The sequence below is a fragment of the Egretta garzetta genome, unplaced genomic scaffold (assembly GCF_000687185.1).
Source record: "Egretta garzetta isolate BGI_Z169 unplaced genomic scaffold, ASM68718v1 scaffold56, whole genome shotgun sequence".
Taxonomy (NCBI): Eukaryota; Metazoa; Chordata; class Aves; order Pelecaniformes; family Ardeidae; genus Egretta; species Egretta garzetta.
Window position 1 is genome coordinate 5,599,883 of NW_009260182.1, and position 27,261 is coordinate 5,627,143.

Below are 27,261 nucleotides of genomic sequence, written 5' to 3' on the forward strand. Positions count from 1 at the left end.
ATGTTGGTAAAGGATGAAATAAAGTAGACAGCAAAAGAAAGTAAAAAGCATGTATGTTTTCGGGAAGAATTAAATATATAATAAGCATATAACAGAAGAAGGAATGTATTCAGGGGAAAAAAGGCAATTTTTTAAACAGCAGAAATTTCAAAACAGGGTCGTTTGGAGACTTGTGTCTGATTGTGCACTTTCAAAGTAACTGAACAGCATCTTCTGTGAGAATTAACTTGGGCATTTTTAGCCAAAATCACTTTCTATACTACAATTTTGTAAAAGAAGAGACTAAAATAGAGCTTACATAGTGGAAGAGCAGCAATCTCAGTGTTGAGGAGGCTTTAACTTTTCCGCAATATCTCTCCACCTTACCATTACGTTGTATTTTGAAGGTACAACTGTGACATTTTATAATATGTGACTCTTTACAACTTAAGGCTGCAGAGGTACTATGCCTCTCATTTCACTGTCAGGCAAACATCATGAAATGTTATTATCTCCTATTTCTGCTAGATCATACATAATATTTTCAAATAGCTGAAATGAATAATATTTGTTTTGCACTGACTTGTACTTGCACACTTATCGAAACTTTCTTATACATCCTGTATCTACAGACATGGCTGAATGATAAGACTGTACTGGTTTGGGGTCCTAAAGCCTCTACAATGTGTCCCAAAAATCACAGGATACTCACACATATCCAATTATACACTTGAATCTGATTTAACAAAACTGTCATACAAATGTCACAAAAGCATGATTTGCCTATTGAGGCTGCACCTGAAAAACCTTGCATGTGGCATTCATTCCAGCAAGTGGAATATATGCATGTAAAGAAAGCACACCAGATATCCCAGGATCAGATAGAGTTATGTGAAAAACTGCAGACAGTTAAAACTGCTGGTCAAACTGTGTCTTCTGATCTTTGCCTCTGAACAGATACACAACAGCCAGGGCTACCATAGCCCGTACCCAAACAGGCATAAATCCACTGGAAGCTGTGGACCTGTGCAGCGTACGTCATTAACTTGAAGACCCGAATTTGTGCAGGGTACAAACCTCCCTAATCTGGTTCCCCAACCAATACATACTTAGGGGGAGACCTCTGCCTCTAACAGGAAAAAAATGATTTTGCATGGCAGCTGCTGCTAACCCCTTGAACACATATTGTCTCATTCACTTCATTTTACTTCTTGGGTTGACAGACAGAATTGAACCCTAAGTTTTACGTTAAAGTAGGATTATATTTTCCTAATTCCTACATAGAATAAACAGCAAGTTACCATTTTGTAAAAACAAAACCTTATAAACCTTTGTCCTGGCAGTTTTGTTATTTGAAACACGTTAGAAACATCCAGTTAAAATATACTGACAGCCATTCTGCCACTTTGAGGAGGAACCAAGTCCAAGAGCTTCCCAGGGATAAAAATTGTGACTGTTATAATGTATTACTGAGATGACTGCAACATACAATTAGGATGAAACATTGGCTTCACAGACAGTGAATTTACTATTTATTTAATAGTTTGAAAATGTCACAGAACACGAAATTCACAAAAACCCACTACTGATGCACTCGTGGAAGAGACTGCATCAGAAGTAATGTTCTACTTTTGATTATTACAGATAAGTGTTGGTCAGGAGATAAAATGAAGGAAATAACGGTCTTCAAATATTGTGATTGATTTTACAAAAATACCTTGGATTTCAGCAAAGTACAATGGAAAACTAACTCTTGGTAAGGTGAAGCACAAACACAGGAATTCCTTTGAACATGGTTTCTCTTACAAAGAAAAAACAAATTTGTGTCACAGAAGTGTTTTCTCCTGCATATGACAGGGGTTTATTTCTTCAGAAAAGGTCTGTTTTTTCCTGAAGTTGACTTGATTGTACTACTTTTTTTTTTTTTTCCAAAAATTGTTTCAGATATACTTAACTCAATCTATATTTAAAAGATTCATTTAGTCTACATAAACTGTTGAAATTACTGGAAGGTAGAAAAGGAGATGATTAAAAAAAAAAGAAAAGCTAGTCCCAACCGATTCTCCATGCTAAAAGATTTCTGATTATTTTTGTTAAAAAAAAAAAACAAACCCAAACCAAGCTGCAATTCAGATTCAGCTACCAGCAACTTTTCATCACTTGTATGATAAATATCCTCTTGATTTTTGCTGTGGTCACTCGAGTCCTTCACTTTATTTTTCCTTGTTTTGTCAGTTCTCCACTCTCAATATAAATTGCAGAATCAGTTTTACAAGCTTTTGAGAGTTGCTGGAAATTCGTCTTGGTTTTAATTGAAAGGCTAATTGTAGCTCTTTAAGTTCTCCCTAAGATACTTTATTAGTAGGTGTGATTCTTTTTTTTTGCCTCCACAGCACAATGGGAAAACAAGACTGTGGACGCTTATCAAGTTTTACACATCTCTGTCAGTAAACTTGACATGTGAGTTGTTGCCAAGCAAGGGGGTAATAAGAGATAAGATCATAATCATTGTGCACTTTACTGATATGCTGTAATCAAATGTGGCAGATTTAGGATGTTCAGAAGGAACTGTGCTCGAATCTCTAAGCAAGCACTAATGGAAAGGTTAATATGATGGTAGTTAGCAGACACCAGCAAAAGCAGTTTGTCACTAGAACTGAATTTAAACCAGGCACATTCAAAGTCTTTCGCTCAAGGGGGCAATAAAAATATAGAATGGGTAGACTTAATACACTACTTCCTTTCTTTTTTTATTGTCTAGCTACCAGAGGGTACCAATAATTTGTTATGCTTCATATTATATTTGGAGGCATCTGTGAAATTCATTCATTTGATAGAATAAACTCCGAGTGTATTTTTATGCTAACAATACAGATTATACAAATGAAAATTGACAGTGATAAAAAGTCTTGATTTCTACAGAGCAGCCACAAGAATTTGGGAAACATAAAATGAAATGGGACAGCCCACAGTTTTAATATCTAAAACACTGATGGCATTGATGTACCTGCTGGTGTACGGTTCTAAAGAAATCTAAATTGTAGAACAAAAGCTGTCAGTCTTTCCCTCTTTTTCTTTATGCAACCATCCACACACAAAAGTGGCACGTTCTTAAAGCGATGCGGTTTGAATTGCGCGGCTTCTATTATTTATGCAAAATGGGTGTTGAGCAGTCAAACTCCTATTTCTATTCTTCTACGCTGCAAACAAATCAATTAAGGTGGGTCTTATTCGAGTGAAAAAACATGTAAAAGGATTTATGTGTGTTCCGTTCTGCAATTTAGATTTCAGTAAGATCACTTACTATCTGCAAAATTAGCACAACCGTTGTCACGTTAATTATAGTATCTAAAACCTGCCTATTTGAATTCAGCATCAGAGACCAATAGCTGATAGCTCTCCAGATGAAGTTATCTGAATTTAGCCAATGGGAGATACTATTCAAATAAATACCTCAGGAAGATGAAAGCAAAAGCTCTGAAAATCACTGTAAAATCAACAGTGTTTACTTCCAGAAAGTAGAGGATCATACATTTTTAGAGCACAGATGGAAAACACCAACTCAAATATGTTTTGAAACACAAATTCCACGCTACCCCTTCTAAAAGAAGCTGTTTGTAGAAGCATGGTTTACATTAATCAGTACCTAACAATTTTATATACAACCTTTCTAGAATTCATTTGCATAATGGTAATCCGCATATGGCAGGGTTTAAGTTATTTAAGCGGTGTTATATTTCACTATTTAGTCTTGCTTCACCACTGCTTTAGCAGTGAATCCTTATGGAGTGTAATGCAGCTAATGAGGTAGCTTTTTAACTGAACAAACTGACAGGTCCCATATCTGCAGAAGCAGCTTGAAACCGTGCCCAACCTCTCGGCTTCCCAAGAGGCTTTTCAAAATTCAATAAATAACATCTGTAGGCGATGTTGGGTGCAGACCTAGCAGAGTGCGTCATAACACTGAGCTGGCAGAACAAAGAAACCATGACGACTGCCAAGTTTCCATGGCAACCGCTGCGAGGCTTGGAGAGTATAATAGCACATCAATCATTGTCCAAAAGAACTTCATTATCAGCAAGAAAAAAAACCTTTAGGATCTGTTTAGTGTGCAATTGTGGGTTAACTCACCTCAAAGCCTTGCTCTCTAGCAAAAGTGGCAGCTTCCTGAAATAATAAAAAAAGAACAGTTAATTATAAAGTGCTAGATAATGAAGAAATAACACATTTTGAAACTCATTCAGCCAGTTTTCCTTTTACACGATTATCTCAATATACCCATATACAGTTGTTCAATTCTGATAGTCGCACCAAAAGCTTCCCCCTCCTTCCCTCAAGCCCGACAACAGTACAATGTCAACACACTTCACAACTTCAAATTAAGAAGGTACAATACGTTTTTTGCAGGCGAGGAAAGTTACTTCTGGAGATAGGGCTTTGACTATGAAACCACTACTTCAAATCCAGACAAACATCCTTCAGACATATTTTTAATTGAAATTGTATCACATCTCCATTTAAGTATGGCGCTTCCTGGGATACAGGTTATCAAGCCATTTAAAAAAAAATCATGCATCATCTACAGTGCATTAAAAAAATAGGATCACAAAATGTGTTCAAAACCTTGTGGTGGAATCAGATGAGCATTTTAAAATACTCTGATGTCTTAATCACTGCTTTAGGCAATTTAACTATGTTCTTTTCCTGAAAGAACAGAGGAAACATCAGGGTATCAGAATGTCCTCATTTCTTATTTATATTAATTGGAGCAATTAAAATCTGTTTTGAAATAAAAGCAAGGAGACAGAAGACAATAGCAATGTTTTTTCCCTTACTCACTTTCTACCTTAACATTGCAAATACTACAGAAAACCCTCAAAGTCTTTATGTTTTTACTTGCATTCTTCCAGATCATCTTTGCCAAGTGATATTAATAGGGGGATAAGTCTCAAGCCAAAATAGTGAGTTGATCCAACTAAACAAAAATAACTACCGTACCAAACCCTTTCAGTCCAGTGTCCCTATGGTAGCTTTTAGTACTGCAGAAAATACATACTTGTGGACCTATATGATCTGCCAATTTGGGGGCAATATAAGAATTTGAAGTGGGTACAATTGATTATAACAACAGTAAGTTGAGGTTAATAAAATGTGATAAGCTGAAAAGCACAACTCCTCAGGCTGCTTCACTGCAGAAACATAAGGCTGACCGGGTTAGCCTTAGCTGATGTTGACAGAAAAACTGAATCATGGTCCTGACAATTGGGTGCGGGCAAGGTTAGCCACTTTGACAATTTACTTACAATTGAATTCCTTCTTGTACATCACACAGTCAATGACATTTGCTAGCCTGGCTGTCAAGAAGGAGTGTAGGGTTCAAAGATATCATGCAGCGTTTTCCTAAACCAGCATGTGATTAACAAAGCCTATGCTCGTATGAAAAAAGGAGCCTGCGAGCTTCCAGTCTGAAATGATGCACTTACAGTGAACTGCAATACAATCAAGAAAGCCTCAAATGGGACCGGGACACGGGAAAAAACAAAAATAAGAAAAATAAGGGAGTCATAAGGGGGCAGAGAATAAGAAAGTGGACTAAAAATTACATACTCTAGCCAAATTACTTCTTTAACCTCAGGTTTTTGGTCATGCAATTGAAATCAGAAGTTACACTGATCTGTCCTAAGGGGATTCCTTTAATGTCCCAATGCAGCAGGACATTAACATCTGTGTTAAACTATTGTTTGGCCAGGAAACTGGACACCAGTACATTCTTACATCTGCGAAATAAAAACTATTCTAGTTAAGTAGTACTTCCTTATGTGGGAGACTTTGAGGGAATTCATCTTAATTTTCTGTACTGGGGCACCCATGCATAGCACATGTGGTTTGAAAGACCTGGCCCTTCCACAAGAAAGGATAAATGATTGCACATTTGTTAAAAAGTATCTCATCTTCGGATTTTCCTGTTAGAGCGTCATCTTTTAGCCTGGTCTGCTGCCCGGCTACATGAATAATGGTAGCTAGCATACAATCATAGATTTTCCTGCAGTTGACCTCTAATCTAAGGGTGTCTGAACGTGCCAAAGAACAGCAGCAATCTTAATTTTCTTCTCTCCTATCAACCGAACCTCAGAGTAACTCCTGAGCAGCTTTCAGCAAGGACTGTGCCTATAGCCCCCCCTAAGAATCAGCCTCTCTCAGAACTACAGCCCTTTAAGAATTAAGGCCCTTCCAGTAAAAAAAAGATAATAAAGCTCAGAACACACATTTGGAGACTACAGTTTGGTGTTTGCAAAATGGTGAGAAATGTGAGGCAGGCTCTGAATGCCAGGGACAGTTCAAAGTAAATTAAGCAGATAAAAGCGATGAGAACCTTTTAGTATCTATTCACAATAACAGTGAGAACAGGAAACAAGCAGACCCCATCTGTGCAGCCCTAGGGCACCTCATACTGAGCTTCACGTCTCTAATAAAGTAGTCAGGTTAAAATCTAAGTGGCTGTAACATGTGGAGACTGCTAGGGTTACAGCGGCCAGCCAGGGCGTTCCCTGATGCAGGTGATAATCAGTATGATAATCACTATATTTACAGGCTTTCCATTTTATATCTGACATTGGAAATCACGAAGAAGGAGGGATTAAGGAAATAAACAACCTACACAGAAGCTTTACCGCTCCCCGGAGAATGCAGCATTTTCATTCATGCGTGACAGGCGACAACAGCAAAGCAAAACAGCGACAGAACGGAATTTTCTTAGGAGGCTTCATTTCACATCAGGAGTTCTTTCAGTTTTGATAAACTTTAGACATTATTCATTCATTACTCCAACTCAGCATTTTCAGAGCTATTTTCCATTATTGTCTACAAGAGAACATCTCATTTCATAACACCCTCCCCTCCACCTTTTTACTCTTTCGTATTAAACATATTAAAAACTCACATCCCTTTTCCTGTATAATCTTTTTACTAACCACGACAGCGAATTTATTGCTGTGCCACCTAAAGTAGGAATGGGATTTGTTATTAGTTATGAAACATTATTTGGCTTGCGCAGTTTGGGGGGAAAAAAAAAATCCTAAGTACAGCCACACTGGAAAAAGCTGTGTACAGCGTTACTTAATGGGAGTAACACAATGTCACCAAAGTTAACACACACCCTCTCTTTGCACAATAGTGAGCAGTTTACACAGGAAAGCGAGATAAATTAAAGAGATAACAATAAAAAAGACAACTTCCGTTGGTACTGGCCTTGCTGTTATGTTAGAACTCACTTGCTAGCTGAAAACTATTTCCATTCTTGCACGTATTTTATTGCTGTTGGAGTCCCAGCATTCAGTAAATGGAGCCGTCTATAATCTACATTGAGGCTAATTGTAACAGGACTTGTTAAAATTCTGAGCCCTTTTATCACCAGCAATAGAAACTATTTGTTTATAAGTAAACAGAAACATACCCTCCAAACAGAGTTCATTAGCATCTGCTTTCCTAGGAGTATTTGTTAGCCCCCTGTGTTAGAAGAATTTTATGATTATAGAGTTAAGAGGGCTCAACTTCAATAATTGTATGTTTGGTTTGCCGTAACACACAGAAGGCACACTATATATTAAAAATCCTCGACGCATCTGAATTATTTTTGTTGGTATCAAGGTTTTATGGTTACTTGATCAAATTATAGCCAAAATGGTAACAACATGCATGTTGGGTTAAATTTAATTCATGTAGGCCAACATAAAACTCATACAGTTGCACTGAACAGCATTTAAAACCATGTATTGCTGAAATTAGCTGACAAAGATTGTTTCAAAAGCACCACCAATGGTATTATCTACAATATGCATTTTAACCTTTATACAGAGAAAAGGAGCACTGTAAACTAAATTTGCATTTCATTGCTGAAATCAACATTATCTCATAAAGAAATGATAAAACAGCAGGACAGCAATGATACCCTTGCACACTGAATGCATTTCCCATAATTACACAAGAAAGCAAATGCAGGGGACACTGAAGCTAATTCCTCCCCTGCCATCCTTCTTGGTAGAGGGAACATCTCACAGAATAACCAGAACTCACACATTACAGTACTACCCTGTGCAGCTCTCTCTAGTTCTCTATTTTTCCTTGGGGGGAAAAAATTGGATTTGATTAACTTTTTTTAATTGGGGGGATTAATGGCAGGTTTTGAGGGCGTTCCTATTGCAATAATGGCAAACTTCCGGAAAACTTATCCAAAATCAGCCCAAAACAAGCCCTATTCACATTTTCAGGAATATCATCCTCTTCCCTCTGCATAACAGATCTGTGACTCGGTGGTTTCAACCCAGCCCATGAATCAATGTCATCTTAAGCCCGCACACACACATACAGCATGTGTAACTGCAAAGGAAGATCCTTGCTGTAAATCAAAGTGCATAACAACAAAAAGAAATAAAAAAGCAAACTTGAGTGCACTCACTCAGTAAGAAACATTAAATGACTATGAGGACCATCCATTTAGTGTTTGCATTTGATGGAACCATTCCTACTGGTACCAACTGTGTCTGACTATAACTTGAATAGTACTTCCAGCACTATACCTTGCAAGACTTTTTTAACTGCTAAAATCTTCTAAAAATCGGTCTTAAACATTTCCTTCTTCAGCTTTAGGATACCGCTGTTGTATGACTGTCTTTTAAGAAGTATGAATTGTTTTATTCCATTTACATTGCTTCCTTGAACACATTAAAGGCTACCATTATCTTGCTCAGATAATTCCCTTTTACTTCAGTATAATCATTTAGTACTATGAATCCCACTCATTAGTTCATCTCTAAAACTAGTATAACTTTGTATTCTTTGTACCTTCTCTTGCTTTTCTCCAGCTCGTCTTGTTTGCTGCAACAAAGTGTCAGATGCAGGAAATTTCCCTAACGTTAAACCCTGTTATCTAAACAAAAAGGGTGACAACAACGTAAAATAAGCAAATGAATATATAGGGAAGACTTTCATGCAAGTGATGCACACTGATATCTACAACTTCATTTTATAGAAGACTGACTCAAATAATCGAAGTTGTATTATACTGATGATCTCCTTTCTTAGAGATATGTGCTAGAGATTTGTATTCCTGAAATAGATGTTTTTATTAATGATATCCTAAAGGACAGCATGCTTGTAAAGCTTTCTAAAATAATAATAAAAATCAAAGAAAACAAACAAAATTTCATGTATTTGTTTCCCTGCACTAGAGAGACGTGACAGTATTCTGCTTTATGATAATTACAAACACTTGTACTTCAGCTTTCCTTAGGTAGGCACTTTTGTCCTTCCTATCTCCCTGTCCCTTCTGTCATCTTTCCTTGTCCTTAACAAAGAGCTTTCTTATAAAATTCTCTGCTTTCAGAGCTATACCCTTAGTTTTATACACTCCATAGGTACTGAGAACCTCTGATTTCAGAAGTATCTGTTGTGCCCAGTAATTCTGAATACAGGCCCTTAAAAGAGGGCTTGTTAAAATCTCCCTCTTTTTTTTTTTTGTCAGAAGGTAAGTCATGAAGAATACTACTGTCAAGATCACCATGTGCCCTCCTTTTGCTATGTCCTTCATAAAACACTCATCACAGCGCCAGAACTAAGCTAGTTTTTAAGGAGAGGGGTTAGTGAGCTGTGCCATGCCGTGCCTTCCCCTCCTCCAGCTCCAGGCCAGTTTACACTCAATATGACCCTGGAAACGTGGCTTAAGGCACCGACAGGACAATGGATTTTCAGTTGCTGCCTTTGAATTATAACAAAGATGTCATACATACACCCACTAAGTTACATCTCCCACAACACAGTTACATCAAATCCAGGTATTTTATGCAGCCCATAAATGTGCAGTAATATGATCTGTCTTTATACCCCTCTTTCCTGTGTATACTACACAAAGCCAAACTAAGTTATACCTGATTTTATTGCCCATCCCAATTTTAAGTAAGAAAATAATAGATGCATATATATACACATACACATACATAGTAACAGATCCGTGCTTCTTAACATGCTGAATTAACAGCATGCAAGAACTGAGACAGCTTTCATGCTATGATGCTATGCACAGGGGAGTGATGTCCAAGCTGTGGTAATGATAACCATGACCCACCTAAGGAATCAGAGGTAGATACTGCTGAAGACTATCTGATGATCACTTGAAAACATTATTTCAACAAATGGCCACTATCATTCATTTAAAATGAATGGATGAGAAGTCCATAGGGCATAGTATCAGCTAGATCACTAACCTTTTGTGCCAACAGTACATTTATTGTGGTTAGTGGTAAGATACATACGTTCCTCTTCAATTCAGCACTAAATAGTTATCAACAGTTACTCAAAACACTGTAGACTGTCCTATCCAGCCTATATGTCAGTGTAGTCTGATTTAGACAGGCATTACTTTAAGGTCAACTATTACTACATTGCACTCTGTAAAACCAATACAAGCTCATATGCCTGTATTAAAAACCGGCCATTTAAAAAGGCATTCAGAGCTCAGGAGGCAAATGTGATTTTATCCTTTTTTTCCCCCTTTTTTTTTTAATTTCCCCCCGAGACAGTTGCTTTAATATGAGAGTTTGAGAAACAGGAGTCAAAAGAACCACCCAGCCTATTTTCTGAAACACATGTCTATCTATCTGGTGAAATTCTGCTACATCTGATAAAGTCCGATGTGTTACACGGGTGTAATGCTTCCAAATTATTTTCATTTGACAAGCACAGAAGACTAATCTTTGATTTGGTCAGTAGTGAACACCTGCTCACGTTTCAGAGAAGATCAATAAAAGCTGGTCACAGAATGGACAGACCCTGCACACAGCTGGAGAATCAACGCCGAGAATCAGCGGTATCTGAGCAAGCATCTACCCCTCGCTGGTTATTGCTGAAGAAAGCACAGCTGGCATCAATTGGATGGGCAGATTATCATAAAGGAACATTGAGGTGGTTTTTCCCCTTTTTACTTTTCCCAGAAGCAGTGCCAGACCCCAAAATTGCTTTTCTTCATAAACGATAGCAAGAGTTCATATCAAATCCTAAAATATTATTTCAGCTTGCTCCAGCAGTACTAACGATACTGGTAAATGTATCTATACTACCTTCACCCAGTAGGTGAAAATATAAAATAATAACAATCGGCTCAAGTGAAGAATCAGAACAAGTATAAATACCATATAGGGTTAACGTTGTAATGTTCAGAGGGGGTTCTGGCAGAGAACCAAAGGGTTTTGTCTGAAGCAGCCTCGTGTGAAAAGAATTGAGAAAGAAACGTATTTCCTGTCTTGCTTGGGCTCACGCTGGAGCGTCTGTGTTACGTACAATTCGTTAATATTCAAGTTATTTATTCTCCTATTCAGGTTATTACCAGAACTATAGTTCCTGCTAGAAACTTCTACAGAAAAAAATCACCCTGAGTCAGAGCTCAGTGCCATTACAGGGTCTGCAATAGCTGCAGCAGTGATATGCCTCTGAGCCATTTTTAAATTTTATGATGGATAAAGCACTACCACTTATGTCTCTACCTCACACCTTTACCTAAAGAACTGAACTACCTATGACGCTGTATGTATCTCTCTCCTCACATATTATGAGCATCAAGTTAGGGAACGATACTTCCTTACACCACCTCTCTATACAAATGTGCCTGTCTCTAGCTTAAGAACAGATGCATCATGATCAGAAGAGGGAGAAGAAAAAAAAGACCCCTTAATCATCACTGAATCAGGAGAATATAATAAAAATTAAAACAAATATCTTAAAATTAATTTAATAGCTAGAAGATAAGAGTTTTATACGCATATAAAAATAAAAGATGTGTGGGGTCTTTTGAAGTCTTTAGTACGGCTCATTGGATGCTCTTAGTGTTAACTTTCTGACTGAAGGATGACAAACAGAAATAAAAGATTGCATCATTTTCAACAAGGCCTTCTATGATTGCAACCACTCAGACTAGCCTGAAATCACTGACAAGATATTCTCATCTAGCAATTTCAGAGGAAGAGAATAATCAGATACTGTGCTAAAAGTGCTGGGATCCAGCAGGACTTGTCTCTAGTCCAGCTAAAAGGTTACCACATTTTTAGCAGTGAAATTGAGTTGTTTTATATACTTTGTTTGGTATGATGTCATGCACAGCCATTTAGAATTATAACTAAGGCTATGGCATTGGGAACCCTGTAAAGAGCAATCATCGTGTAGCTCTCTTCACGTGCTAGGCTTGCACTGCTTGTTAACTCTAGCAAGAAAATAAAATTGCCCACTGCAACCTCCAGCAATGACACTAACTTTTTAACTGATCTTCATATTACACACTTTACCCTTCCAATTAAGTTTGAACCCAGTTGACTTAAAGATTCTTATTGCAGTTTGTTGTGCTATTTAATGCTAATTTGATGATGCATTTATCAGTGTTCAAGATATGAATATTCAAGATACAATTTTTTTCTTGTATTTTCAGTTTTAGCTACTGCAGCTACTTTATGGAAGGGAAAGCCTAGTTCTTAGTCTGTACTGGTGGCTCGCTCTCACAACATGGTCATTGCACGGAAAAATAAAATTTAAAACCCCCAAAATTAGGAAAAACCAAGAAAACCCCAAAATCTGACCATTTAGGTCACTGTGGTCCAGACTGAAGAACATGAGTTCTAATTCCAGATGTCATTAAGGCACTATTTGTCACCTTGGACAAGTTGCTAATTTCTTGCACCATTTTTTTTTAAATCTATGCAAATTACAATTCACCTGCTTCTGACCACTAAGTGTTTGAGAATGAGTGAATTTTTGGTATGTTTGTTCCTTTTTTAAGAGAAACCAACCTGAACCTGAAATAAGAGAACCTGGGCTAAGACAGAGCAGAGACTGAAAGAAAAGTCAAGTAATAAAATTAGAGGGATCATAAATTCTGACATAAAGATCAAAATCACAGCATAGTTGAGGTTGGAAGGGTCCTCTGAAGATCATCTAGTCCAACCCTGCTCTTCAAGAAGGGTCAGCTAGAGCAGGTTGCCCAGGACTGTTGGGTTTTGAATATCTCCAAGGATGGAGACTCCACAGCCTCTCTAGGAAACCTGTCCCAGCATTTGATCACCCTCACAGTAAAGGTTTTTTCTTATGCTTAAGTGGGAATTTCCTGTAGTTGAATTTGTGCCTGTTGCTTCTTGTCCTGTCACTAGACACCACTGTGAAGAGCCTGGTTCCATCTTACTTACTACCTCTCATTAGGTATTTATATGCATTGATAAGATCACCCTGAGCCTCCTCTTCCTGAGGCTCTCAGTTTCCTCTCCTCATGTGACAGATGCTCCAAACCCTCAATCATCTCTATGGCCCTTTGCTGGTATCACTCCAGTTAAGTCCATGTCTGTCTTGTGCTGGGGAGCCCATAACTGGAACCAGCACTCCAGATGCATCTCACCACTTCTGAGCTGAAGGGAAGGATCACCACGCTCCGCCTGCTGGCAACGCGCTTCCTAATGCAGCCCAGGATGCTGTTGGCCTTCCTTGCTGTGAGGGTACATTGCTGGCTCAAATCCACTTTTTGCCCACCAGCATCCTGAGGTCCTTTTTTGCAAAGCTAATTTCCACCCAGCTGGTCCTGGGACCAACATTCCTCCCCAGGTACAGGACCTGACATTTCCATTTGTTGAACTTCATGAGATTCCTGTTGGCCCATTTCTCCAGTCTGTCTAGGTCTTCAAAAGTTGACATTATACTTTGCATTAAGGTAGTTAAGTAGATACTGACTCCAAGCACGGGATAAAATCCTTGCTGGGGCTAGGCAGACAGGTAAAGACTTTTGACAAAGACTTACTGATATATGCAGAAGAGTCAGATGACTCCTAGGATGGAAAAGAAACAGCTAAAGAAACCAAGCAACTAACCACAGCCATGCAGCAGGTGAGGATAGTCAGGGACAACAAATGAATCAGAACAAGCTCCTCTGACAGATAAGCAGTATCTCTCAAACCAGGAAAAACCCTCCATCCAGCTTCTGCTGGCCAAAGGACTGCTAGACCCAGTACAGCACACCCAAGATGAAGAAAGCATGGAAGTCCATTAATGTTTTGACCACTGAACTTCACTTAACTATTTCACGTGGGTTACAATATGCTTGGCAGCAGGCATTCAAATTATCTATAACCAATTGCTTCATGCATTCAAATCACTCTCATTTCATTATAACTGCTTTTTCCTTTAAAAAATGGCTTAGGTAAAAAGATCATGACTACCCTACTGGTTGGGTTTGTTATTTTGCTTTCAGACATGAAAGTGAAATTTTTTCAAGAAGTGGGATTCAGAATTCCTATGACAGAAAGCAAACTACAACCTTTTTCAGTACTCCTTTCTACTTTTAAAACACCACACATCAAAAAAAGGAAAACGATAAAGAGCAAGATGCAAAAAAGAATATAAAATTATATATGAATATGTATGAATTCCTATAGAAAAAAAAATCTAAATTAAATGATTTAATTATGGAAAATTACATTCCTGCATCAAAGATCAGTAATCTTTCACCTAATAGATAACAGCGTAATTATGACAACAACTTATTTGTTAAAAGTGCATATTTTAGCAATGCATTATTACATGGATAACCGTATGCAGACCCCTTTCTTTCAATGTGATCATTTGCTCTAAGATGCACTGGATATGTAGTAGTAATACTGATAAGAAACTGAATTCGTAGTCGTTTTATCTGTCAGGCATTTGCCTTCCCTGTTAAATCACCTTTATGTACACATATTTACACACACAGACATGACTTTCGCAGATGCATATATAGCCCATGACAAAACAAAGGTGATTTCCTTCTCTGAAACTTTCTGTATTTCAGTCTTCTCCTACATGCACCCATTCTCCAAACCGTTCCTGGTTAAATCAATGACTTTCACAAGCATTTTTATTCACAAGACCTCTAACTAGCGAAAAAAAAAAACCCCAACCTGCCTGCAATGGAATCACAGCCACTAAAATGCCACAACTTATCAGCACTTTCAAGTTTTCTGAGCACTTGAAGGTTATGAAGACCTGCAGCTATAGTTTGGGATATACTGGTTACATCACCATTCATGTTAAATGGCACTGATGTATCTTTTTGTTACTATGGAATAATTTTACCTTGTCAATATAGTTGCAATAAATTATCTATTCTCTCTTAAAAATATAATTTGATACATTCACTAGCTATAAAATATTAAAGTGCAGATATATTTTTCTTACAGTGTAATGACTGAGGCTGTTGTACAATTTGCTATGTCCTATTGGTCTTCAGTCCATAAATTCACGCAGATATCTTTTGGAGCCAAGTTGAAAAGTAAAATTTGGACTCGGTCCACACAGAAGAGACATGAAAGATTTGGTCTACATTTGAACAAAAGAAAACTTTGAGTTTCAACTGTTCTCTTTTTACAAGAGCAGTTCTCTCTCTGCGAAGCAAGGACACTCTCCTAGTGGCACCAGTTGTATATTCTAAAGGAACATAAAAATGTATCATAGATCTCAAGCAGTAACATTTTATAAATTTTGCACGTAAGCATACAAAAAACTTACCATCTCTGATTTTAGCATATGCACATTCTCCACACACTCCCAGACTCAAAGAACATTTTTAAATCCTCAGCTATACTTCAGAACAGTTACCACTTTAACCTCTACGTCTGTGTCTTTAAAATGTTACCTTTATTTTAGGATTTGTCTCTCAACTATTTTTTAATTACTGAGATAACAGATTGACGTTATATTTTAATATACATTTATATATTTGTTAACCATTACTATATGCTTAGTATGTGTTAGCATATTGCAAATGAACCTGAAATTGCACCTGATACATTTCCTATTTTATTACATGACAAATGTAAGACTGCAAATTATTTTGAAGCTGAAATTAGTAGTCGTAGTAATAGTAGTAGTAAGTCAGTTTTGGACAGGTTATTTTTAGCTAAGTACTTGCTCAAGCCCTTCACTACAGATTTCTCACACCTCCTGAGTGCTCAGAAATGTAAATAATCTTTTTTTTTCCTCTGCCTGTAGCATTATATTTGTGTTTAAATATAACAGAAGTTATTTCAATCTATTTAGTTTGCCTCACACTTTCCAACACAAAGAATTCCTGTGATTTCTTCCAAGACGCTGTGTCTCTTCCATTTTATGCAAAATTTGAAAAGAGAAAGCAGTGCTGTTCTTTTGTTCAGATTGCATTCTGATTTGGGTTCTTGAAAATTTACTTCTTTCTTTTATATTAGTAATAAATTTTTTTGGCTAAATACCAGACAGTAAATGAATGGGAACATTCTAAACCAGTAGTGCTATGCTTTCAGAGCAAAAGTAGTGGCAATAACAGCACACCAGATGCTGCATTGGAAGCTTTTTTAAAAGACAGCTATTTAGGGATTCAGGGAAATGAAGAAAAAAATAGGCTAGGACCTCTGAAAAGTGGCTCAAATTTGTAGAGTCTCCTTGGTTTGAGGTTTGTTTTTCCTAAAAGAGCTAGGAGGAACGTAGTGCTCATATAATATAGTAAAATCCAATTATTTTATGAACAACAAGCTAGAACAGATACTCAGCACTAGCAGACATGTATACATCTTCCTAATTCCTTGTCTCTTGTCAGACTTTTATACCATACTCTCCTCTTTCAGTCAAGTTAATCAACTCTTCTGAATTATGCTTTGAAAAGTCACATATGACATCTACCATGCCATGTTTTGAAAATCGCCATGCTCTAAAAGGCATTTTGATCTTACGTTTAGACCATGAAAACAGTTTATTTGGAGTCTGGCTGGCTTACATGGCGAGCAGTGAACAGTTTGCAGAGGATACTGTGCTAAAAGTGTCACTTTTTAAAAATAATATTGAAGCAGTTCTTTACAAACATGGCACTTGTCCAAAGCACATATGGAACATTAAATAAAACCATAAAATTTTATGCACCAGATTTGACCAAGGTCTTGAGCTCTAATTTATATTTTCTCTGTTTTGCTGGAAGACTAGCTGCGTTTGATAAAGCTACTTCATAAGGACTCTGTTCTCCTAACATTTACACATCACACATCTGGACTTGGAAAGGGATTCTGAGTAAAAGAGCCAACTAATGCAGATCTTGTTTACATTATGTGCAATTACTCTTGTGTCATGAATCTCCCTGGGATATCAGAATGTGCTGAAGACACCCAAAGAATATGTACTTGAAATGAAAGTGCAAAAGCCTGGGTGTTTCTGTCCCTATCAATGAGCTCGGGACACATGACCATGTAAGAAAATGAATGGCATTTGTGTTTTCTAATAAGACTGCATTTCATTTGTGTTAATTATTTGCATGTAATTAGAGCTGCCCTCAGTGTCTGAAGATCTCTGTTTGGATTGTTTTTCTCTCACAACTTGCTCACTGCAGCCAAGGGAACTAAGTGATGGCAGTTGCAACACTCAATTCAGTTACATAAATGCATCTTCCTTGCCAGATTCCCCTGCGGTGTTCCCATTTCATGAAATAAGTCTCTAGCATTTTGTAATGTACTATACCAGCAAGTTTCTTTTTATGTGACAAAAAATTAGGTCCTCTGCTCCTGGCAGCAGAGCAGCATGTGTGTGAGCCTCACACACATGGAATCCACCCCAGACCGGGTGGCTGCACCAGCAAGAAGACAGAGAAGAAATAAAATACTTGAGTAGCTACAGAACAAGAATTGGATGTCAGATTTTAGTAGGAGCCTTCATCCAGAAATCAAGGCAGATTTATTCCTAGGTCTGTTGCAGTGCCAACAAATGTGAGCGTACATTATACCTTCAACCTTATACAAGATGCACGTGCTTCTGTATTGAGTGTATTTGCCAGGAATGATAAAACCCACTCTGGCCAGACTACTCCTGTAGGTGTAAATGGAGTTACAGTTTTTAACATCACAGCTGGAAGAAACACAACTCTTGACTATGAAAGCAGTATGTGGTAAAAGCAGAGAGACAGAGCAACCTAATCTATCACACAGCCGATCAGCTGCAGAGAGAGGGGGCTTTCCGGATGAAGTCTCCCACCATACCTGCCCATCAGCGTGAAGCTGGGTGGTCATACTCCGTCGGCTTGCTGCAGCTTACCCTTGCTATGGATAGGTCACTGTCGAAAGCTATCTGATAAATTATATAGGGACTAGTACCTGTATGACTGTGCAAAGGTCAGAGACAATATAAGTCTTTGGGCATGTTTATATCAGGCAGAGGAGCATCACAGAAATCTCTGAACTCCCTGAGCTGGTAATTCACACGGAGTCACACAGCTTAAGGTGCTCCTGAAGCACAGCACTTGCACCAGCAAATTGAATCGTCTAGTTTTGCAGGTTACATGTCCAGGGTCAGTTCAAATGTCATTGGTTGAAGAGTACACCCATGCTCTTAAAGGATTATTCTCAAATTCCACTTGCTGCCTAGATAAACATAAAAATGCTGAGTTTTTTTTTTTCTGAGAAAGAAATAGAGAAGAATGGAGAGAATCCAAATAAAAACTGAAATAATTAGAATTACTTCTTAATGATTACAACTTACAACACAATGGAAGAGGCTTTTTTTTGATCCTTTTACAGTAAACATGAAAGTAATGAAAGTAATTCACAGTAAACATGAAAGCCATGAAAAAAGTTTCCTTCTTTCTAATTTAAGGCTTAATTTTCCTTTGGGGGCCTCTGATCAGATTTAGAGAGTCTAAATGGTGGCATTGCTACATAAAGCTGGAATCTGAACCACTCAGTCTCCACCTCCAGTTCAAGGACTTAGGGAGGTTGGATCAAACTTCCCAGCTAAAGTAATTTCCTAACTCTTCCCTACAACTCATACAGATAAACTTAATACTAACAGCACCATGCCCACTTCCCTACCTAGCAAAGGGAGATTCCTTCTTTGTGGGAAGAATTCCGACACTGCATGATGCAAGGAACAGGAGATCAACCATTACATGAATGTGGATCAATTTTACTTTTGCATCTTCACAAGGAGTTGCTAATGGCTGGCTCCATGTGTTGACATGTTTGTTCAATAATTCATGTGCCCTGCTCCTTTTTAGTTAAACACATTTTCAAAGTAAGTTAAACAGGAAAAAACCACTCCTGTTCCAGCATAAGATTGTCCACAAATGGACAAAATACAAATCCAAGTGAAAGCTATTCTACTTAAAATAATGTGCTACCTCAGTTCAGATTAATTTTCCTGTGTAGACAAGTCTTTACTAAAGGAGAATGACTGAAATGGTGGCGTAAGTCTGCAGTGCCACAAACTGCTTTTCTTCAAATATTTGTATTCACAAGTGTTATACGTATTCAGGTTATCTCACACTGCCTACATGTGAGAAAACGTAACCCAGCTATAAGGAGAAGTCTAGATCTGTAGTAAGAGTTTTCACCTTTTATTTGCCCGCTGTCACATGTCACATCGGGGTAGCCTGCCACTGCCCCAGTGGTTGATGCTGATCTGGGAAATCTAGTACTTGGCTTCTCAATTCTATTGGTGTTAGTGAGCTGCACCCCAAGGTATACAAGGTCACTACCTACATTCTTCATAAACTTGCAATTTCTAAAGTAGATGAAGCAAGGAAAAAAACCACCACTTTTTGTGAGACTATTTTATATAACATTAACAAGCTGTAAATAGCCAAAAGATGGCTTTGTTTATGAGTTCACACTTAAAATCAGAGAAAATGTCTTCCTGAATACCACACATTATTTTCCTGGAATATTGCATGTAAGTACCAGTATTTCACAGAAGACTAAAGGTTAAGTATATACTAGTGGAGTCTCTGCTGATAGGAGCCAGTGAAGCTTTTCTTTCAGCTTAGTCGCAAAGGATTTACAATACTAGGGATGCTATCGACCTGAGATCCACTTGCACCAATTGCTTTTCACCATAAAACGTTCTGTAAATCAATGTGTTACTGTTTGTTTAGAGAAGTGTGTGACACTCTCAACTTCTACTTTCAGTACTTGTGCAGAAAATAATCACAGTTCAGGTGGCATATGGGTATTCTGTATTTCAGAACTAGCAAAGAAATCTGGTGACATGGTCATTGCTATGGTAACTATACTTTTGTAGTGAACACTGAAGTAAATAGGTACATAAAACATGTATAAGTTGTCACTACGTAAGTTACTGCTGCCCTGGAGCTGCAATAATTTGCTTCCTTTAAAATCATTAAATCTAGCCATAAATACTTGGTATCTCACAATGTCCTATTATTTCAATAAGATGACACGCTCCTCTTACATAATATAGTGCAAACGCATAAGCAGATTGATTTATCAAGAAGGGAACTTTTTGGAGAAGCAATTTATTGGCTTGTAAGTGGCAAAGTATGAACAGGCTTCTAGCCTGCATGAAGAAGGTTGTCATCACTGAAACTTGGTGGGACAAATCCCTTGGCTGGAGTGTGGCTATCAATGGCTACAGGCTGTTCAGAAGGGACAGGCGGGTTGCCCTCTACATCAAGAAATGGATAGAATGTGAAGAGCTGTCTCTGAAGAATAGCCATGAGCAGGTTGAAAGCTTACAGATAAGAATTAGAGACTAAGGCAACAAAGGGAACCTTGTGGTTGGGGTCTACTACAGGTCGCCTGATCAAGGGGAGCCTTCTCACTCCAGCTACAGGAGGCATCATGCTCACAGGTTCTCATCCTGCTGGAGGGCTGCAGTTATCATGCACTAGTGGAGTTCACAGTCCTGTGGGATATGGATCAGGCAAAGAGTAAAGTCAGGACCCTGAATTTTAGGAAAGCAAAATTCCAGCTGTTCAAGGAATTAGTCAGTAAGACCCCCTGGGAAACTGCCCTCAGGGACAAGGGAGTCCAACAGAGCTGGCAGATCTTTAAGGAAGTTTTCCATAGAGCACATGAGCTCTCGATCCCCAGGTGTAAGAAATCAGGAAAGGAAGGCAAGAGACCAGCATAGGTGAACTGAGACCCGCTGGCCAAACTGAAGGTTAAGAAGGAAATACACAGGTAGTGGAAGCAGAGACAGGTATCCTGGGAAGAATACAGGGACACTGCCCAATTGTGTAGGGGTAGGGTCAGGAAGGCCAAGGTGTAGCTGGAGCTGAACTTGGCAAGAGACGTAAAGAATAATAAGGGCTTCTACAGATATGTTAGCCAGAAAAGGAAGGTTAAAGAAAGCATACCACCCCTGATGAACATGGCTGGCAAACTGGTAACAATGAGTGAGGAGAAGGCTGACGTACTCAACAACTTTTTTGTCTCAGTCTTCACTGGCAACCTGTCTTCCTATACCTCTCAGGTGGATGGATCGCAAGATGGGGACTGGAGGAATGAAGTCCCTCCCACTGTAAGAGAAGATGAAGTTCGTGACCACTTGAGGAACTTGAACATGGGACCTGATGAGATGCATCCCAGAGTCCTGAAGGAACTGGCTGATGTAGTTGCTAAGCTACTCTCCATATTATCTGAAAAGCCATAGCAGTCAGTTGAAGTCCCTGGTGCCTGGAAAAAGGGAAACACTGCACCCATTTTTAAAAAGGGTAGAAAGGAGGAGCCCGGGAACTACCGACCTGTCAGCCTCACCTCTGTGCCTGGGAAGATTACGAAACAGATCCTTCTAAAAGCTATGCTGAGGCACATGGAGGATGGACAGGGAGGTGATTCGAGTCTGCCAGCATGGCTTCACCACAGGCAAGTCTTGCTTAACCAACCTAGTGGCCTTCTATGACAGAGTGAATACATAGGGGACAACAGAAGAACTATGAATGTCATCTATCTGGACTTCTGTAAGGCCTTTGACATGGTACCCCACAACATCCTTCTCTCTAAATTGGAGAGAGATGAATTTGATGGGTAGACTGTTCAGAGGAATTGGTTGGATGGTCGCATCCAGACGATAGTGGTCAACAGCTCAGTGTCCAGGTGGAGGTCAGTGACAAATGGTGTCCCTCAGGGGTCTGTACTGGGACCAGTACTGCTTAATATCTTCATCAATGACATAGTGGGATCAAGTGCACCCTCAGCAAGTTTGCAGATGACACCAAGCTGAGTGGTACGGTCAACATGTCTGAGGACAGAATGCCACCTAGAGGGACCTGGACAAGCTCAAGAGTTAGGCTCATGTGATCCTCTTGAGGTTCAACAAGGCCAAGCGCAAGGTCCTGCACCTGGGTCATGGCAATCCTCTGTATCAATACAGGCTGGGGGATGAAGGGATTGAAAGCAGCCCTGTGGAGTAGGACTTGGGGGTACTGGTGGATGAAAAGCTGGACATGAGCCAACAATGTGCGTTTGCAGCCCAGAAGGCCAACCATACCCTGGGCTGCATCAAAAGCAGTGTGGGCAGTAGGTCAAGGGAGGGGATTCTGCCCCTCTACTCTGCTCTGGTGAGACCCCACCTGGACTACTGCATCCAGCTCTGGGGTCCTCAGTACAGGAAAGACATGGACCTGCTGGAGCGGGTCCAGAGGAAGGTCACAAAAATTATCAGAGGGATGGAACACCTCCCTCTGAGAGAGCTGGGGTTGTTCAGCCTGGAGAAGGCTCCTTATTGCTGCCTTTCAATACTTAAAAGGGGGCTTATAAGAAAGACAGGGTCAAACTTTTTAGCATGGCTTGTTGCAGTAGGACAAGGTGTAACGGTTTTAAACTAAAAGAGGGTAGATACAAGGAAGACATTTTTCACGATGAGGGTGGTGAAACACTGGAACAGGTTTCCCAGAGAGGTGGTAGATGCCCCATCCCTGGAAACATTCAAGGTCAGGTTGGGCAGGCTGCTCAAAGAAGCAGCCTGGTCTAGTTGAAGATGTCCCTGCTCATTGCAGGGGGGTTGGAGTAGATGATCTTTGGAGGTCCCTTACAACCCAAACTATTTTATGATTCTATGATAAGAAAACTACTCCCAGATCTTGATGCACTGAGGCAAGGTTGAGTCATTACGGAAGGTTTGAAGGGCTAAGAAAATTTCTCCATCTCTGAGAAATACAGAGCCATTTTCAGGTAGAGCACTCCATCTGATTTTCTCAAGTCTTCCCCTTATTCTTTGTCTCCTTCCCTCCTCAAATAATTCACCAACAGCTGATATGTGAAATTAAAAAAGAACAGGCTGGGCCCTGCCCTACTTCAGCAAACAACAGTAATGTGCAGAAAGAGGTTTTGGTCTCCATTCACACTCTGCTCTTCATCATTAAAAGTGTGTGGCTTAAGGAGGTCATCCTTTTATCCCAGCTAAGCAATATAACACAATTGTTAGGTCTTTCATACACAAACTTGTTTTGGAACAGTTAAGGGCAAGCTTAACACGTAGCTTATCACAAGCTTCTCACACACAGTGGTGATGAACTGATACTCAGAAAAGGAAAGCACAGTTGTCTTCCAATTTAGACAGTGACTGTAATCCTGCTGAGCAGATAACCAAAGGGACTGGTCTACCCATGGCACAAAATGAAGGAAGGCACAGATAGGTCAAGTGGATCCCTTGGGACCACTTCCCTGGGTTAGATTACATGTATGGCTTGGAAGTCTTAGGTTTCTGAAAGAAAGAGGGTAGTGTTTTGTGACAGCTGCATTATGTCATCATATCAAATGGATTAGGATGGCCGTGAAGACTGGAAGGCCTACACAGTTATCAGGGATGAGGGAGGTACAGCTGAGCAAGTTTTTCATAGAACATCTACCAGTGTATGGCCAGTGACTCAACAAACATCAACAGACAGCTTTTTAAACTACAGAATCCAGCTTCTGCAAAAAGCTGGTAATTATATTTTATGTATGAGGGGAAAATATACACCTTAATGTATCACTGATGTTCTGGTCATGTCTCTAACACCAATATTAAGTTCTGTTTTTCACTTAAAGCAGATATTTGACCTCTGTTTACTATGAGAAATTCTGTATCAAGACCTCGCATGCTTTGAATGTACTGAGACCGTACAAGAACTTTATTTATGAATCCATTAGCAACTAGGTCCTTTATCACAGATACCAACATTGGCTATATCCCAAAGGATTTAACAAACATGCCGTAAGTAATTCTCATTTGAAATTTGACATTCAGGCTATATTTAAAGATGGAAATTTAAATAAACTATTGATGATTGTTTTATCTAATTATATCTAGAGGGACTACAGAAATGCAGGTAGCTCTAATATGGGATTACTAAAATGCTAGTTACCTGTCAGTCTTTGTCTAACGATTTTATAGGTTGTAACAATTTAGCAGTGGGGAAGAAGCTCAAGGACTGTGTTTTGGTTTCTTTTAGATTGACTATCTCAAATTACATCCCTGATTAAAAATCATGCAGCCACATCTCCTTGGGCCTTTTCTTTAAAATATCCCCCATGTGTCTGCTGCCTTAACCCCACTGGGCAGAGGGAACCTGAGACAGAAGCTACAAGTCTGAAAAGGGGGAGAACAGGGAATAAGATCTCCCTATCTCCCTCTTCCTCTGGCAGTAAATTCCTAGATCAGCTCAGGCTGTAATGTGCAAATTCACATTGACACAATTCTGCAAATCACCACCTTAAGGGTCTGATTCATCAGTAATGCTCTCATTTCATTATGCTGTGCTGCTGACAGAAAAGGTACACAAGTCTAGGTTAACAGGTTGGTGCACTGTGGCTATTTTTGTTATGCTCTGTTATATTTGTAAATCTGTTCTTAAGAGTCAACATCAATACAAAATGATTTAAGGCTGATACTACCGAAAGAGACAGAACTTTTGCATGGCTGAGTAATCCTTGGGTTTCTTGTTTGGAGTCCATGGCTGATGCTTTAAAAAAGCCATAATAATAATCATAATCATCATCGCATCATGATCACCATCCAGGACTAAAATTTACATGAGCTCAATGTACAGTTAAAAGCAGGGTATGAACCAATAACTTCAGTATTAAGAACTGCAAGTATGCTGTGGGAATTCTGAAATCCATAAGCATGAGTGTAAACTAAGAAAACTCAGGGTTAAGTTTCTATTGAAAAAATCCATTCGCAATAAGATAAAAAGATAGACAAGCAAGTTACTCATACATTAACTCCTACATGTCATGATACTATGAACGAAAGCATACAAGAAAAAAGTCCATAGCCCTGAAAGCATGATTCCCAGCTCATCCAGTGCCACAAACAGTAAAATATTGAAGTCATAGCAATGGTTATTAGTTTTACTACAGGGTACCCTATCACCAAGAGTAGGACTGAGAAGACGTGCCCGTGACACAGCTTTTTCATGGCTCCCTTGTGCTGCCAGAGGACCAAGTTAGCAAAGAGCAACATACATCTCACAAATCTTGCAACACACAATCCCTGCTGCCATGTTAAAGACTCATGTGACAACACAGGGATGCCCAACTTCCTTTCCCTTTGCTCTCCTGCATAAGACTTGGGCAGAATACAGTTAATAATGAGTATGCATTCTTAGCCCACAATCTTTTACTCTGTTCTACTAGAATTCAACAGTTGTTTTAAAACATGGGGTCTGCTATTAAAAGTTGCTGGAAGTATTCATGCAGAAAGCTGAAGAGATTGACAGTGACTTTTTTTACTTATATAGCAAAGACTAATTTGTATTTTACGCTGTTTCAGCAGTCTTTGACTGTTTTCTTCAAAATCACTGGCTCAGTGGCACCATATGGAGCATGTTGAACTTAAGATACCAAGAATGTGTCCAAGATATATCTCACTCCAGTGTGTTAAAACATTCCACCCTGCAGCTGTCATTATAGGAATATAATTCATACCCTAAAGTTTAAAGAAAAACAGTGTAGCTTACTATGCTTACAAAAATACGAGTTTTTTTTGGTTCCAAGTAACGGTCAGTAAATGGAAGACAGTTAATCTTAAATACTGCTTTCTTAAATATTTAAAATTTTAACTGATCATGAACTGCTTTAATTCTGCATGATATTTAAGACTGAAAATAAAAGAAAACATACAAAAGAATTACTAAAAAAAATCTATAGTGAAGTGACTTAGATATCTAGACTTAGCATAGTCAATCGTTCCTTTTTTCTCTTCCATTGATTGCATTTCTTTTAAAAATTGATATATGAGTTTACAGGGAAAAAACCTCAGCTGCATTTTTGGTAACAGCACTGAGCAAGTGTATGATCATTGTTATGACATTTCACCCCTCTCTGGTCATTACTTCTTCAGTCTTTTGTTTGTTATCTCTGCTTAAAATGTAAATCTCTCAGGACAGGACATGCCTCTTACTCTGTTTTGTACAGTGTATAATACTCCAAACACCTTCTATAAAGTTAACTGCTGTAATAATAACAGTAGGAGATAGGCAAGAAAAAAGAACACATGATGGTTTTTTAGAAAAGCTGTCTTGGGATGGACACATTACTCAGATGGTCAATTCGCAAGATAGTAATGCAAGCTGCCTTAGAAAAGGATCCACAAAACCATTTTAACAGGCCAACCCATCGTATATTCCACATATGACATGTTTCAGAGGAAAACTGTTTTACAGAATTTTAAATTTTTATTGATATAGTTTTTCATATGCCTTTGTCTGTGAAGTCAGGAAGTTGTATGAGGCTCAGGGGAAAATGTTTTAGAAACTGTCTAAGGTTATCCCATAATAGCTTATTGATAAATGGTAAACTCGTATGTAAGGCTTAATATCCTGAGGCCTTCAAGGGCAGGCAGTAAGTTCTGTGTGTCTTGCTGGCAAGCTGGGGATCTCCCCTCTAAAATATTGTCAATCTTCCATTTATAGCCATCCAAGGACCAAAGATATTGATGCAGGTCTGTACATTGCATGCCTTATGTCTCTAGCCAGTATAATATTAAGGAGGCATTTCATATTTGTAGGGAGATCACTGGGAGCAGGAACATGGAAAGGGATTTCAAGGGGTGTTTTTTTACAGAAAGATGGCAAGGTGGGGTAGTTCAGAGCATAGAAGCTGGCTGTGTTGAGAGAAAACAGTGACTATGCTCAGTAATAAGTACTACTGAAGACCTTGTTATACTTTCCACATAGCTGAGACAGGCAACATAAGATCCATAGAAGTGTTTGTAAAATGTGGAATTAAAATAGGAAAACATTGCACAGTCATACCAAATTTGCACCCCAGGCTGTTGCTGGGTATGATGCATTTGGTTCCAAAAAAATTGATGTGCTGGTTTTGGCTGGGCTAGAGTTAATTTTCTTCATAGTAGCTGGTATAGGGCTACATTTTGGATTTGTGCTGCAAACAGTGTTGATCATACAGGGATGATTTAGTTCCTGCTGCGCAGGGGTTGCACAGAGTCAAGGCCTTTCCTGCTCCTCACCCCACACTACACCTTATGAGG

General features: G+C 38.9%; 1 protein-coding gene across 1 annotated transcript in view; it reads right to left on the reverse strand.

Annotated features, from left to right (window-relative positions):
* ADK (adenosine kinase) overlaps nt 1-27,261 on the reverse strand; it is a 291,725-nt gene that overhangs the window by 47,513 nt on the left and 216,951 nt on the right. Inside the window, exon 7 of the mRNA XM_009641995.2 lies at nt 4,111-4,146. Coding sequence (XP_009640290.1) covers nt 4,111-4,146 — 36 coding nt within the window. The remainder of the gene's footprint in view (nt 1-4,110; nt 4,147-27,261) is intronic.